The sequence below is a fragment of the Amyelois transitella genome, chromosome 4, assembly GCF_032362555.1.
Source record: "Amyelois transitella isolate CPQ chromosome 4, ilAmyTran1.1, whole genome shotgun sequence".
Taxonomy (NCBI): Eukaryota; Metazoa; Arthropoda; class Insecta; order Lepidoptera; family Pyralidae; genus Amyelois; species Amyelois transitella.
Window position 1 is genome coordinate 5665750 of NC_083507.1, and position 15171 is coordinate 5680920.

Below are 15171 nucleotides of genomic sequence, written 5' to 3' on the forward strand. Positions count from 1 at the left end.
ATAATACAGGGGTAGCCAATTAGTTTTGCTCGGGGTCTGTTTTGATAAATGAAATGACCATCGTGGTCCGCACAAAATTTAATAGAATTTTTTATAAAAAAATGTAATTTCGATAAATACAAAGGTACAAACGAAGCGACCTCTTTCTTTCTTTTCACGCGGCAAATTTCAAATTGACGTCAACAAAGATAATGTAAAGAATCTTTTTTATTAAATTACGTAGGTTACGCAAGTTGCTGTGTTCTCGCGGTCCACACAAAATGGGTCGGCGGTCCGCCATTTGGCGACCCCTGCTATAATAGGACCACTTCATATCTTTCCCATGGATGTCGTAAAAGTCGACTAAGAGAAATGCTTTAAAATTTGGGATTCATCTATCTGTCACTATTTTAATCTCAATTCTATCATGAATACATACAGTCGAACGTATCATTTTTGTCTTTTAAGACTGATGACTCTGTCTGTTAAATTATTATGCTGTATGGTTCCTAGCAGGTTTCCCGGTTTAGCATAGATGTCGTAAAAGGGAATAAGGCATAATATCATCTAACGCAAATTCCGTGTTAGTATATGTTTGCTCTAAAAACCAATAACATTTGGATTGCCGGCCAACGCTCGCGTCTAAGAAACGTAAGCGTATTTGTCACAATCACAAACGTTTCGCAAAATAGCCCTCTACACATTGCGTTTGCCCAATGTGTATAGCGCCCATAAAAGGACATGATGTCAATCCAAAAAAATTGTATTTAATGGCAACTCCGATAGGTAGATATTGTAGGCTTCATGTTTATATCATTTTTTGACGTTGACATATACCTCTCCCCCCTCAGATTTTTTTATCATCGAATCGACAATTCGACATTGTTATCATCAGTCAGTTATCAATTCAATTTGGTTTGATTATTTATGTAGGTACTCATATTTATTCCTCAGATAAAGTGAAGTAATTTACCGTGTCATTCATCTGGTAAGTTTGTCTTTTCCCTCTCTAATACTAACAATAAATTTTTCATCGTTAAAGCTATAGTTTATATATATTTTATTTTAAAGGTTATCTTCAAGTGTACAAAGTTCGCTATGGCTGCTTTTAAAAACACCAGAAACTTAAAAACACTTGTTTTGACTCCTAAATATGTTTCCCATATGACTATCAAACGAAATTTGAATTTGCAAGAGTATCATAGTAAAGATTTGTTAAGAAAGCACCAAGTGAGTGTACAAGACTTTCGTATTATAGATAATACGTTGGATTCAAAAGCTCTATCGGGCTTCAAAGCTGACGAATATGTTGTAAAGGCTCAGATATTAGCTGGTGGCCGAGGCAAAGGACACTTTGATAATGGGTTCAAAGGTGGTGTACACTTAACTAAAAATCCTAATGAAATCGTAAATTTAGCCAAAAATATGATTGGTCATAAATTGATTACGAAACAAACTCCTAAAGAAGGTATAAAGGTAGAAAAGGTTATGGTAGCAGAGAGTGTTACGATAAAGAGGGAGACTTATTTGAGTATTCTTATGGAGAGAAGTTACAATGGGGCAGCACTGGTAGCATCTCCTGCGGGAGGGATGGATATTGAGGCAGTGGCTGAAGAAACTCCTCATTTACTGAAGACAGTTCCAATAGACATATATGAAGGTGTCACAGACAAAATTGCAAATGATGTAGCAGAGTTTTTAGAATTCAAAGGTCCACTAAGAAAAAAATGTGCAGAAGAAATCAAGAAACTGTGGGAATTATTCATTAAGGTATGCTAATTTAACATAATAGATAGATGATGATTCCAATTTGATCCATACTTAAAATATCAAGTGAAACTTACTGCCAAATATACAAATGAATTAAATGATAAATTGAGTATTTTGATTAGTGTATTTTACAAGTATAAGTAAAATGAAAAACATATAATAAATATTGAAAACTTTCATTTCCAGGTAGATGCCACACAGCTGGAAATAAATCCATTAGTGGAAACTGATGATGGTAGAGTAGTTGCAGTGGATGCCAAGATCAACTTTGATGACAATGCAGAATTCAGACAGAAGGATATCTTTGCACTTGATGATGTTTCTGAAACTGACCCTAGAGAAGTAAGTAATTAGTCTTCAAGTTTACTGAAGTGCAACTAAACTCAAACTTTGAATAACTAGTACCTCATATTTAACTCCCACTGAAATTCCCAGAAAAATAAATTGCCCATGTATAACTCCTATCCTCCTATATGATAGTCTGGTTTATCTAAGCTCTCTTAAAAAAAAATTACTTCATTGATTCAAATTGTTAAATGCATCTTTTGACCCAATGCTAGTTGATTTAACTAGCAGTAAACAAACTGAAATAAACAACACAAATAATGTTTATTATTATTATTTCATTATGCTGATATATTGCATGAGAGCATAACACTATCAAATGAGATATTATGTAACTTTATTTTTTATCATTGCTCTTAAGGCCTTCTTATCAATACTTAACATTTCTCACTGTTTTTATTGTTCTATTGTCAATTCATATTTTTTGCCAGTTAAGGAATGATAATTTTGTCTTCCTATTTTTACACTTTCAATTGAATATTTACTTTTTTATTTGCTATCTGTCTCCAAAGACTCGCCAATATTCTGTGAGCCAGATGTTCAGTGAAATACATAATCTGCATATTCTTATGTCCATTATGCTATCATTAAGCATTTTTTGGTGGCCTCTTAACATCTTGTATACAAATATTTAATTCATTTATGTTCTTCAAAGCACATTAAGAGCACACACAGTAAGTAATTTCAATATAAATTGCTTGTACTTGCTAGTTTGTAATGACAGTACACAGGCAATAAACCTGCAAATAATATTAATTTATTTTCTTTCACCACAACTATTCAATGAATCACAAACTTCAAACAATATATAATATTCAACGGCCTCTGTTGCGCAGCGGTAGTACGCTGTCTGTGACACCAGAGGTCCCGGGTTCGAAACCCGGCCAGGGCATGTTTAGAAAAGAACTTTTTCTGATTGGCCTGGGTCTTGGATGTTTATCTATATAAGTATTTATTATAAAATAAAGTATCGTTGAGTTAGTATCTCGTAACACAAGTCTCGAACTTACTTCGAGGCTAACTCAATCTGTGTAATTTGTCCCGTATATATTTATATTATTTATATGCTATGTTTGATAGTTAACATTTTTCCATAGAGGGAGGCTGCAGCTTTAAACTTGGTATACATTGATATGGATGGTAGCATTGGGTGCATGGTCAATGGTGCTGGTCTAGCCATGGCCACCATGGACCTGATCAACCTGAATGGCGGAAAGCCTGCTAACTTCCTCGACCTTGGTGGTGGAGTTGGTGAAGCTCAAGTTTCAGCTGCTTTGAGGATCCTTGAATCAGACCCAAAAGTGAAAAGTATATTTGTAAATGTTTTTGGAGGTATGTAATCTAAATGGCATTTATTTAAATGTTTAATGTCTTACTTAATAACTCTCATCTGACAAAATACATACACATTCTACATTGTAGCACAGTGTAATAAAGACAATTTACCAGTAAAATCAACTTTGATGAGCAGATTGGCTTGTTTTTACTAAACATCAACTTAATTACATTTTCAAAGTCATCTGAAAATAGTTGATGTATTAATATAATTTTTTCTAGGTATCGTAAACTGCGGAACAATTGCAAATGGTCTTGTTGCGGCGTGTAAGAAAAGCCCGCCCAAGCATCCCATGGTAATCAGGCTGGAAGGCACTAATGCTCAAGAGGCTAAGAAAATTCTAGAACAGTCTGGTCTGCCATTGACGATCATCAATGACGCCGATGAAGCTGCAAAAGCTGCCGTCAAGTTAGCACAGAATTGATACTACAAAAAAAAATTATATGGTTACTCAAATCTTCCATTAGAACAAAATATCATTAGAAATTGATATGAATAGGTGTTTTCGGTTAATTCACCCTAAATGCACTATAGATATATATAAAATATAAGTAAAGTTGATTAAGGAATAATTTAAAGTTAAACCCATTCTTGTGTTTGTGTGGGGTGTTTAATCAGGGCTTTATTTTTGAAGATAACAACAGCGATTTGAGTCTAAGTTTATACTTACAACCGAATTATTAAGTAAACAAGTGCAAGGAGTGTATTTTTTATATTATGTAAAATGGTGCTGTAGTCTAGGTATATAGTCAAAATACTAACAACATATGGAAATCGATTTTTATCTTATGCAGGTTTAAACCGGATTTATTTTCTTTAGTTTTTAGATTTGTTGCTAACATCTTAGAAGTAATAACTCCAAGACTGTCGTGAAAATAGTTTTTGCCTAACATCAAAAAAAAACTACCATGAACTTTTTCCTTTAAATGAATTGTTAAATATTCTTAAGATTTTGTAAATAGTGCAATAAAGTGTATAATGTATATGAAATAGCGTTTTGCTCAGATTAATTTTTTTTTTTAAATAATGTGTATAATGTATTCTTTATGGAAGTTCGTCGATTTTACTGTCGACCTAACCACCATAGACATTGCTGACAACCGTCACACACTCTCGTGTGAACTAAGAACCGGACAGTCAATTAGGTGATCAAGCAATAAAACAATCAAATTTACTCTAAATTTTATTAACAATATAATTGAATACAATCTGCAATGTAATAATATAATCAGCATAATTAAGCCCTGAAGAGGTTGAGGCGTCGCCCCTGCGGCGCGTCGCTAGACAGAGTCATGTTGGCCTGGATCTCGTCGAAGCTCGGGAGGTGCGTGAGCTTGCCGCGAGCCGCTACTGAAGCCCGGCTGCCGAGCATGCGGCGGGCCACGCGAGTTATGTCCTCAGCTGTTATCTTTTCTGAAAAGTGTTTTGATCATATTTAATTATTTCAAATTTGTCAAATTTTAACGAAAAAATTGGTGAAATTTGGGCGTAAGATTATAAACCATCAAGAGTAACTTAGTAGGCTACTTTTATATCTATTACTTCCTAGTGGAGCATAGCCCCAGGCTATTACACTATTTCCGCCTTATAAACCTACTTAGAAACATTTTAAAAGCTTAGAGTAGCAAAAGTAAATTTACTATGATACTTATATGCTAATAACAAGCGATATATATGGGCGAGTGAAATAAAACTTACCAATTTCGTTAATGAAAAAAGATGGCGGCTTTCTCTTGCCAGTGGCCAGCACTTGACGACCGACGTCCTCGAACACCACCGGTCTCGCTTCCAGATTCATCAACAGCATTGACTGTAGCTGGGTTTTTGCTCTCTGTTAAAAAAATCTTCAATTTTTTTCAATATTCAAAGATAGCGGTGGAGTCAAGAAGACGTCATGGTGCTATCATGTTTTTTTCTAGTGACTACAAAATTTTGTGTGTGTGAAAAGATTCTAAACTGCTGAGCTTGCATGAAGAGAGTTATGAATGTGAATGAAGCGAAAGAAGTATGCAGAGATCGTGGCAAGTTGAAAGATGTAGTCTCTGTCTATCCATCCCGGAAAAAGGCGTGATTTTATGTATGTAAGTATGAAAGGATTTGATGACGACAAGCTACCAAATCAGTCAACCTACAGCTCTCATCTTTTCGTGTTCCCAGTTGTACACTCTTCAGCTATGATTTGGGATCCACTTTCTGACACGCCTATCTCCTTTAACTTTGTCCTGTCCCCGGCATACTCGGTATTCACTCGTCATTGGCTTGCATATCATCTCGGTATTAGATTTGCATAGCATAAAAGCCGTATGCTGCTTTAAGGCGATTGGCTAGCAACCAGTCACTATCGGCATCTTAATCCTTGCAGTCTTTTCGCGAATGTGGGCTCTGTCTACCTCTTAAGGAATAAAACCTTAACTAGATAGTATTTATGTATACACCAGTATGGCGCAGTATATCGTGTTAGTATGAATCAAGTACCTACCTACCGGTTTTGAGGATCTTTTGAATAAACATATGTACATATTTTGAAAACTGTTTTTACATTAAAAAACTCGTTAAACTCACTCTCAACTCGGACTCGCCGACTTTCCCGGCCATGTTGGCGAGCTCCCTAGCAATGACAATGGTGGTGTCATAAATGCGGTTTGGCGGCGAAGCAGCGTGCACACAGAACAGGCCGGTGTCGCCGTATGCGTGGTTGTACGCGGTCGCGTTGAACATCCAGTGGTACCTGAAGTTAGATACATGCTTTGAGTACTTCGACGGAAAATGGCACGAGATTGTGTGGGATTGTTTACTGAATAGTAGACTATTTTGAGGGAGATGAATGCCGCACACGTTTGCTGTCTCCCGGGAAAATCCCAATATCGTGTCCTGGCCAGTTTTCCTTTAACTGTCTATGGAGGACAAAAGGTAAAATCAGTTACCTGTTAAGTACATTGGTGTAAAGCCTCGTATACATGCCCTTACCGGGCCCGCCCGCCGAGAACGAGCCGCCACCGCCCATCATCATGTTGAGCACGCACGTCGCCACGAAATCCGGGTCGCTATGGGAACAACCTGACGAAAAACACAAGTATTAAACACTAAATTAAGATGACAATGGGCAAGTTAATAGTCATACTAAAATGCGAAAATTAGTATGTATTGGACAGACCAGTATAACACAAAAACTACCATTAGCATGTGAATTCATATTTAAGAAAATGTGTGTGTGTGTGAAGAAAATAAACTTGATTGTAGTATACTCACTTTCCAGGCCAATGACAACATGTGATAATTCGGGTAAATCTGAGCCTGGATATAGTGGTATTTCACATTCTTCCTGAAAAAAAAAAGATTATTAAATTACATACCAGTTGCATAAGTACTGTTTTATGTTACATGAAGATATTTAGCATCTTAATGTATTCCATAAATTGTTGCTTGTAAAAACATTGTAAAGCTTTTTGAGGTCATGGTGTGTTAGTACTTCCAAAAAATAAACTCATGAGTGTGTTATATAATACCATAATACCCAAGTAAGTTTTGATATATTTTTATAAATGAGGGACATCTCCTTAGTAACTTATTACTTACTTGAAAGAGGACTTTACATGTCTTACCAAATAAAGTGTTCATGTTGAACATACCTGCTGCATACCTCCTGTGTACTTTGCAATGGACTTATCCACTTTTGGCTTGAAATTATCTTCAGAGCTCCACGTAGGTTTTGTGTCCACAAAATATTTTTGGACATACTCTACAAATGGTTCATGATCTACCTGAAAAAACAATATTTTTATCTGTACATACATACATATAATCATGTCTATATCCCTTGCGGAGTAGACAGAGCCAACAGTCTCGAAAATACTGATTCTATTCAGCTGTTAGGCTTTATGATAGAATTGAGATTCAAATAGTGACAGGTTGCTAGTCCATATCCTAAAAAACAATCTCAAGTTTATAAGCCTATCCCTTAGTCGCCTTTTACGACATCCATGGTAAAGAGATGGAGTGGTCCTATTCTTTTTTCTATTGGTGCCAGGAACCACACAGCACTGTAGTTTTAAGTTATTATTACGGCGTGAAGGCAAATTACGAGCTTCTTAATTTCACGCTGGCCGAGCGGTATTCTGTTAATTTAATTTTAGTAATTTTGCCTAATTTGAAATATTATTGCTGCTTGATATTTTAAAGCAGTGTACTAACCCCGACAGCGGCGACAACCATTCTGTCCGGTGTGTAGTGGTTTTTCAAGAAATTCAATATGGCACCTCTGTCTATTTTGAGCATATTCTGGTGCGGGCAAATCTTTGGCAGTCCAAGTGTGTTGTCTTTGTATGCAGCCTAAAAGCATAATACATATTTTTAATTACATCAACTTCTTTTAATGATAGTGACAAGATAAACCAACATATTATGCAGTATAATTATTTAAAACTTCTGACTTTTCCTTAGGGACTGTGGGAAATTATATATATAATAATTTCTCCAAGTATATGGTTTTCATACAGCTATGATATTTTATAGCTGTATGAAAAACATATACTTGGTTATTATGTTATTTGGTGTATACATAACCATAAAGTCAAAACTAAGTGAATAATAATTGACTTAGTTTTGACTCATGCAAACAAAACACAAAGTATCTGCACAGAATGTTAATCTGTATGCCAGTTTACAATACATTAAAAAATAAGTATACTACAAAATATGTCTATATCCCATATGGGATAGAGGGATAGACAGCCAGCTGAAGAGTTGGAAATGTCACAAAAATACTTACAGCATGTATCATATCCATCAAAATGGTTTCTTGCTCTGGTCTCATAGAGAGTGTCTCCAATTCAAATGCAACTGCTTGTCTTGCAGCCTCTATTTCATCAGAGGACAGTTGCGGCCTTAGTGTCACCTCTGCTAGTACCTTTTTATAACAAAAATCCATTAATGTTTTGGACAATATGCACTTACACAAGATTTGTACAATTTAAGTACATCAGACCCAATGGCACTATATGTAGATCGTGTAGTTAACTTGTCCCAAACTATATTATATGTTAAGGGGAAAAAATAAGCTGCTGTTGTTGAAAAAACAAATTATTTAACAATGCTTAAAAACTCAATTCCATCATAAAGCCAAACAGCTGAACGTGGCCTATCAGTCTTTTCAAGACTGTTGGTTCTGTCTACCCCGCAAGGGATATAGACGTGATTGTATGTATGTATGTATGCATAAAAATTTGAAGTAAAAAAAACACATTAATAATATGTATAAGGTGCATTATGATGTCCACTCTAGTCAGAGCTACTTACCTGTGTAACAGCTTCAAGACCCCTGGAATCGGCACTGGTAGCGTAGACAGTTGTGTCACGTGATCCTTGGCAGTCACAAATACCACCATGCCTCTCTAACTCAAGCAGCATGACGTCACGAGTAGGAAATTTGTTTGTGGCCTGAAATTTTCACAATTGAAATAAACACTACTACTACTGTTAATACAATTGGAACATTCACAAAAAAATATCAAAACAAATTTAACTTTTTATTTTCAACTTGGAAAAATTGTGTTAGGATAACATTGTGCCTATCTACTTAAAATTTATAAAAATAAGAGGAGCAAAGTTAACTACTGCACAAGTCTCATAAATTCTTTCTTCACATCAAACCTCAAAGTCTAGTAAATGGAGCAGAAAGAACAGCCAATTTAGATATAATTAACTTTTTAAAAATAAATGATTGAAGAAATAAAATATACTCACACCAAAGCTTAATTTTTCAAGGAAGTGACATATACCATTTGGATATTCCACTTCATATCTTGGGCCAGAATCAATGACAACTGAAATAAAAAACTGAATTACTTCTTTTTACAAAGGCACTTTCCTCACAAATTTAGCAAACAATTGATTGCCCTTTTGAAACACTGATGCTTAGTAATACTTAAGGATGAAAAATTGCCAATGTCTCATAATGTTTTTGTTTTATAACATTACACAATCAGATGGGTATTATTGCTTTTATACAGAAATAAAGTTGATAAAAATTACTCACCACCAGCTGTACAAAATTGACCAAACTTTTTCTCCGACGCTACCCTCAGGCCATTGCTGAGGGTGGTGACTTCAGTGATTGCATCTTCAGATATGGCAGTGGAGTAGACCACTGGTGGAAGGCTGGGTATTGGCTCTGACAAGGGAGGAAGCGGCGTTACACTGCCTTTTGACAAAGGTTGTGCAGGCCGATCAATATCACGGCTATAGCTTCTAATTCCCCATCTAGGAACGTTAAGCCTGAAATTTTTTAATACGAAATAGAATAGATTAGAGCTGATCATCTTACTGACAGTTCCAAATTGAATGTATTGACACAGTACTTGCATCAGATAAAGATATTACAAAAACCATAAAAGACATTCTAAATAATAAATAAATTACTACTTACTGACTTAAAAAACTTATAACTTACCCGTTTTTTATAGAAAATAACCTAGAGAAGAGAATTTTCATGTCTGTTACATGTGACATATTACTAGGTTTTCTTTAAGGACACGAATGAATTTATTTATAAAATATTTCCCATTTAAATAAAATAGCTTTTCTAAAATTTTGTTGTATTATACATACTACAGTACATAGAAATATTTTTTCAGAATTTTTCACACGAAACGAAAATCTTTTTTTTTTTGTAATTATTTCATGACGTTTGGACGACGCTGTCACAGTGACAAACCTTGACAATGTTACCAACAAAAATGTTGAATAGAAAAACTTTTGAAAACAGTAAAATTTTCTCCTTAGTGTAACAAACGCTTTCCTAAAACCGCATCAACATCAGTTCAGCGAAACGCGAAGTAATCGCGGTCATACATAGGTACACACAGTTCAAACTGAGAATCGCCTTTTTTTAAGGCAGTTCCGAACTTTGAACAACAAATCCATAACAAAAATTGTTTACCAATGTTTCTCGTAATACATAGAAGGTATTATAATAATGTATAAAATCGTTTAATTCAAAACTTTTATGGACATCATTTGAAAATGATGTCCATAAAAGGACATTATTAGCAATCGCGTGCCAGTCACGTAACTTTTCTTCTTTCCCGTTAGTCGTAGTCACTTGTCGTCTATCGGTAGCATCAGAGATTTGAAAACATTGTTGGCACGCTGCACTATGCCCTTATAAAGTATTTTTTTTATTAGTGACTGCGCCGTTTAATTGCACACCACAGTTCAATCTAGTCAGTCAGACCAAGGTCGGATGAAGTCGGCGGCACACTTGCACAGGCTCTTTTTGTTTATAAGTTTGTACCCGCCTGCCCGTAACATGTCAACATTTGACATTTAGAATCGAAGTTTAAGTACCCGAAACCGCCGAGCTTGCATGAAGAGAGTTATGAATGTGGATGAAGCAAAGGAAGTATGCAGGGATCGTGGCAAGTGGAAAGAGGTAGTCTCTGCCTACCCCTCCGGGAAAGAGGCGTGATTTTATGTATGTATGTATGTATGTTTAAAATACATAGTATCTCTATTTCTCCGGACAACTATCATATGGAAATGCCGTAATTGTTCATCTTGACTGAGACTTTACAATAATCTTTTGGCACTTACTTATCATAATGTTTAAATAATGTAGTAAAAAAGAAATTTCGAGGATTCAAAAGAATATAAATACTTCAAAGAAGACACGAACAATAGGCTATTTGACTGTAATAAAAATATACATTTCTTTTATGTCATCAGTCTTAATATTATTTTTTTGGAGCGATTTGTTATAACGCGAGATAAAAATATTGCATTATTTTAACAAAATCCGTTTCAGAAAATTAGGCTTTTTTATGCAGCTGTCACGTGACTAAAAACGAACGTGATTGGCTATTTCTATTATGACGTCAATTATCCATAAACAGACTGTGGATCGTACTGTTCCTTAGTATTTGCTATTATTTTTCAAGATTTTATAAGTGTTTGATCACTCAGGATTACTCAGATAACATAGGTATTTAATAATGGAAACCAATTTCGCGAAAGCTGACAGTCGAAACCTACCAAAAGACTTTTGGTAGGTCCACTTTTGCCAAAAGTGGACCCTATAATGGTTGGCGTCTTCTTCAAAGACAATCCAGATTTCTATGCTGCCGAACTGAAGAATGTGAAAACATCAATGTAAGTATATCTTGGTAACCACTGATCTTAGATCATGATCTGAAACCACTTCTTGCGAATATTCAAATCCATCGGCATAGAAAAAAACGATTTCGTAGGAGATTTTATTGTTGTATTAGTGCATTGAGGCACTGCACAACATTTATAGGAACTCATTTTAAAAATTTTCACACATATGACGTGGCACAAGTTAAATAAAACAAGAGAAAATTAAAACTTTTCGAAACACCAACAAGCTTTGTATGATATTTACACGAAATTTACGTCACTGCATGCCATGGCCGCCATATTGCTAAAAGTCGCGTTTTGGCGGCATATTTGAATATTGCATTTTCTTTTTCGATTTTTTAATAAAATAGCTGTAATGAAGGCAGAAAAGTATTTTTGTAGGGCTCCTTATAAACAAATAAATAGCCTAAGATGGTTTTTAGAACTTTGTCAAATAGCCTATTGCTATTATTTATCTCATAGCTTTATTATTTATCTCTTAACCCTTTAAACGTGAATGTCGGAGTGATCCGACAAACTTTTTGTGCACATCATAATTAATTGAATTAAATGTTTAAACACTACGTATAATATTACTATTTAAATACATCCAGACCAAATTTCATCACAAACGGTCCAGCGGTGTAGCTAAAATAGGGTATTGATTATATTTGATTTCCAAACACTTTTTATCAGAATGACATCGGTGATTGATAAAATAATGTTGGAATTATAGCCAAGATAGTTAGGCCTCCCGATAAAGAACCAAATCACGTATAAAACTTTAAAGTTAAGATTGTTAATTTTCGATCACTGTTGTTAGGTACAGCTGTGATCGAATTTAACAATCTTAACTTACTCAGCCATCGATAAAATATTATCGACTAAACGAACAAGTGAACATCTCTAGTCCGCCATGTTGGTCAACCGGTTTGTTTATTTAGGTATGCAGGAAAAGTACATGCTTGTTCCATAAGATAGTTCTTCAGAGCTCTATTTTGTGGTTTTGATATGAACAGCAAATAATTTGCGTGTAGTTTTGGAATAAATTTAAATCACTCAACTTGTTATTTCAATTTGAAGACCTACACAAGTACGAGGCTGTAGTGTCAGTTTACATTATAATTATTCTACACTTATGAAAATGAATTTTAAAGTGAGCAAACTACTATGTAGAACTTTAACAACAAGCACCAAAATTCCTCGGGTTTGTATCGTGGGTGCTGGTCCTGCGGGTTTCTATGCTGCTATGCATTTATCAAAAAACCTTACCCAGGTGAATATTGACATTATTGAAAAACTTCCAGTTCCGTTTGGATTAATAAGGTAACCATAATTTAAGTCATAGATAGAACATAGTGTTGATGATACTTCTAAATATTCAATTTAACTATATTGAGTGTTTGGTGTGGATGGTAGCTATCCTTTGTTCGCGTCTGCTAGCTACAAAATGCTACCAACCTGAAATAGGAGGCTTGCTGTGTTGACTTTTAAGTTAACAGCCATATCATTAAATTCATTTTGTACACTTATTTAACATAGGTACATATATCACGACGTTCCCCTTATGGGGTAGACAGAGCTAAAAGTGTATTGAAATTTGTATATTTTTGTAATTTTTTTAAGATATGGAGTAGCTCCTGATCATCCTGAAGTAAAGAATGTTATTAACCAATTCACAAAAGTAGCACAACAACCTAATGTAAATTTCTATGGCAACATAACATTAGGAAAGGATCTAAAAATAAGCCATCTGCGACAGCATTATGATGCCGTGTTATTGGTAAATCTTTTTATTATCATTATCTAAAAAGATATATTTTATTCTTTCTTTTTACAAAAAAAAAAAAAAATATGAACAAAAGTATTTAGATAAAAAAAAAACCTTTATGAACTGTCATCATTATTTATTTTTAAATCATTTCTACCATTTTATATGTGTAATATTTGTACTCTTATAATGAAATTCTTCTAGACTTATGGTGCTGAAAAAGACAGGATGCTAGGCATTGAAAACGAAGATGCTAAAAATGTGATTGCTGCTCGAAATTTTGTTGGGTGGTATAATGGACTCCCTAGTGACAAAGATTTAAAGGTAGGTGAATTATTTTATTACCTAAATCCATATATTTCACGCTCGCCCGCGACTTCATCCGTGTGGAATAGTTATTTTGGGCCACAAGGATGAATAATTTTTCCCGTTTTTTTCACATTTTCCATTATTTCTTTGCTCATTATAGTTGCAGCGTGATGTTATATTGCTTAAAGCCTTCCTCGATAAATGGTCTATTCAATGCAAAAAGAATTTTTCAATTTGAACTAGTAGTTCCTGAGATTAGCGCGTTCAAACAAACAAATAAACTGTTCAGCTTTATAATATAAGTATCTATACTTTTAAATTTTTTTATCATTTAATTTACCATTTACATTTCATTTCTCCCTTATATCAATAGACAAAATTTTAAATTTATTTTTCTAGGTCGATTTATCAGGGCATACAGCTGCAATTCTCGGACAGGGCAATGTGGCACTGGATGTCGCAAGAATACTGTTTTCTCCTATAGATGAATTAAAGAAAACTGATATCACAGAACATGCTCTTAATTGCTTAGCTGAATCTAAAGTAAAAGAACTGTACTTAGTTGGAAGAAGGGGGCCTTTACAAGTTGCTTTTACTATCAAGGAACTGAGAGAGCAACTTAAACTTAGTAACTGTAAGACAATATGGAGAGATCAAGATTTTATAGGTGTGGAAAAAGCTATAAGTAATTTACAGAGGCCAAGAAAGAGACTCACGGAACTCATGGTCAAATCATATCAGGAAAGTCAAACAGCAATTGAAAATGAGAATACAAAATATTTCAAACCTATATTTTTCAGAAGTCCTCGAAAGTTTTTAGTGGATGAGCAGAACAAAATAAAGGGTATCGAGTTTACCTGCAATGAGTTGCAAGGAGATACACTAGAAGATCAGAAATGTGTTGCCACTGACAAGACTGAAGTTTTGCAATGTAGTTTAGCATTTAGAAGTATAGGGTATAAAAGTGTTAAAGCTGATGATGAATTGATATTTGATACAAGTGGACTTGTAGCAAATAATAAAGGTGTAGTAGAAAATGTTTCAGGAGACTTGGCTAAGATGTATGTTGCTGGCTGGCTTGGTACAGGTCCAGTAGGAGTTATTTTACATACAATGGGAAATGCATTTCAAGTGGCAAAGGTAATGGTAGAAGATTTGAAAAAGTCTGACATTCCAAATATAAAAGGAGGATTTGAAGAAATAAAAAAACATGTATTAAAAAATAATACTCATATAGTAGACTGGAAGGGTTGGGAGAAAATTGATAATTTTGAAATTGAACAGGGTAAGGTAAAAGGTAAACCACGTGAAAAAGTCTGCAGCATTGTTAAGATGTTAGAAATAGCTACTCAATGACAATGGTTTTATGTGTTATTGTTATAAGTATAACTTTTATATGTTGAGTTACTGTTAGCACATTTATATTATTTACATTGCAATCATAGAATACAATGATATTTTTATTTTTAATAAATCTACGGTTTTATACAGTTGCATGTCTTTATTTTGGTATAATTAAAAAGTCATC

At 34.5% G+C, this 15171-nt stretch overlaps 3 protein-coding genes across 4 annotated transcripts; 2 read left to right on the forward strand and 1 right to left on the reverse strand.

Annotated features, from left to right (window-relative positions):
* The first annotated feature begins 841 nt into the window (after positions 1–841).
* Positions 842–4844, forward strand: LOC106138656 (succinate--CoA ligase [GDP-forming] subunit beta, mitochondrial). Its single transcript, XM_013339867.2, has 5 exons — positions 842–967; positions 1051–1749; positions 1936–2091; positions 3192–3426; positions 3652–4844. Exons 2-5 carry the CDS (start codon positions 1078–1080, stop codon positions 3852–3854), a joined length of 1266 nt encoding a protein of 421 aa, XP_013195321.2. The 5' UTR covers positions 842–967; positions 1051–1077; the 3' UTR covers positions 3855–4844.
* Positions 4601–10127, reverse strand: LOC106138659 (mitochondrial-processing peptidase subunit alpha). Its single transcript, XM_060954380.1, has 12 exons — positions 9879–10127; positions 9465–9703; positions 9173–9252; positions 8726–8866; positions 8199–8336; positions 7622–7759; positions 7060–7191; positions 6680–6752; positions 6355–6487; positions 5993–6158; positions 5129–5261; positions 4601–4843 (listed from the first exon to the last, which is right to left on the reverse strand). The coding sequence occupies exons 1-12, from the start codon at positions 9935–9937 to the stop codon at positions 4668–4670; spliced, it is 1608 nt and encodes a 535-aa protein (XP_060810363.1). The 5' UTR covers positions 9938–10127; the 3' UTR covers positions 4601–4667.
* Positions 10128–12527: 2400 nt separating this feature from the next.
* Positions 12528–15144, forward strand: LOC106138700 (NADPH:adrenodoxin oxidoreductase, mitochondrial). 2 transcript variants are annotated; one of them, XM_013339944.2, is made up of 4 exons: positions 12528–12839; positions 13190–13346; positions 13539–13658; positions 14043–15144. In XM_013339944.2, the coding sequence occupies exons 1-4, from the start codon at positions 12805–12807 to the stop codon at positions 14997–14999; spliced, it is 1269 nt and encodes a 422-aa protein (XP_013195398.2). In that variant the 5' UTR covers positions 12528–12804; the 3' UTR covers positions 15000–15144. The 2 variants fall into 2 exon arrangements, with proteins under 2 accessions (XP_013195398.2, XP_060810292.1); XM_060954309.1 differs by having other exon boundaries at positions 12528–12889; positions 14043–15143.
* Positions 15145–15171: the final 27 nt, after the last annotated feature.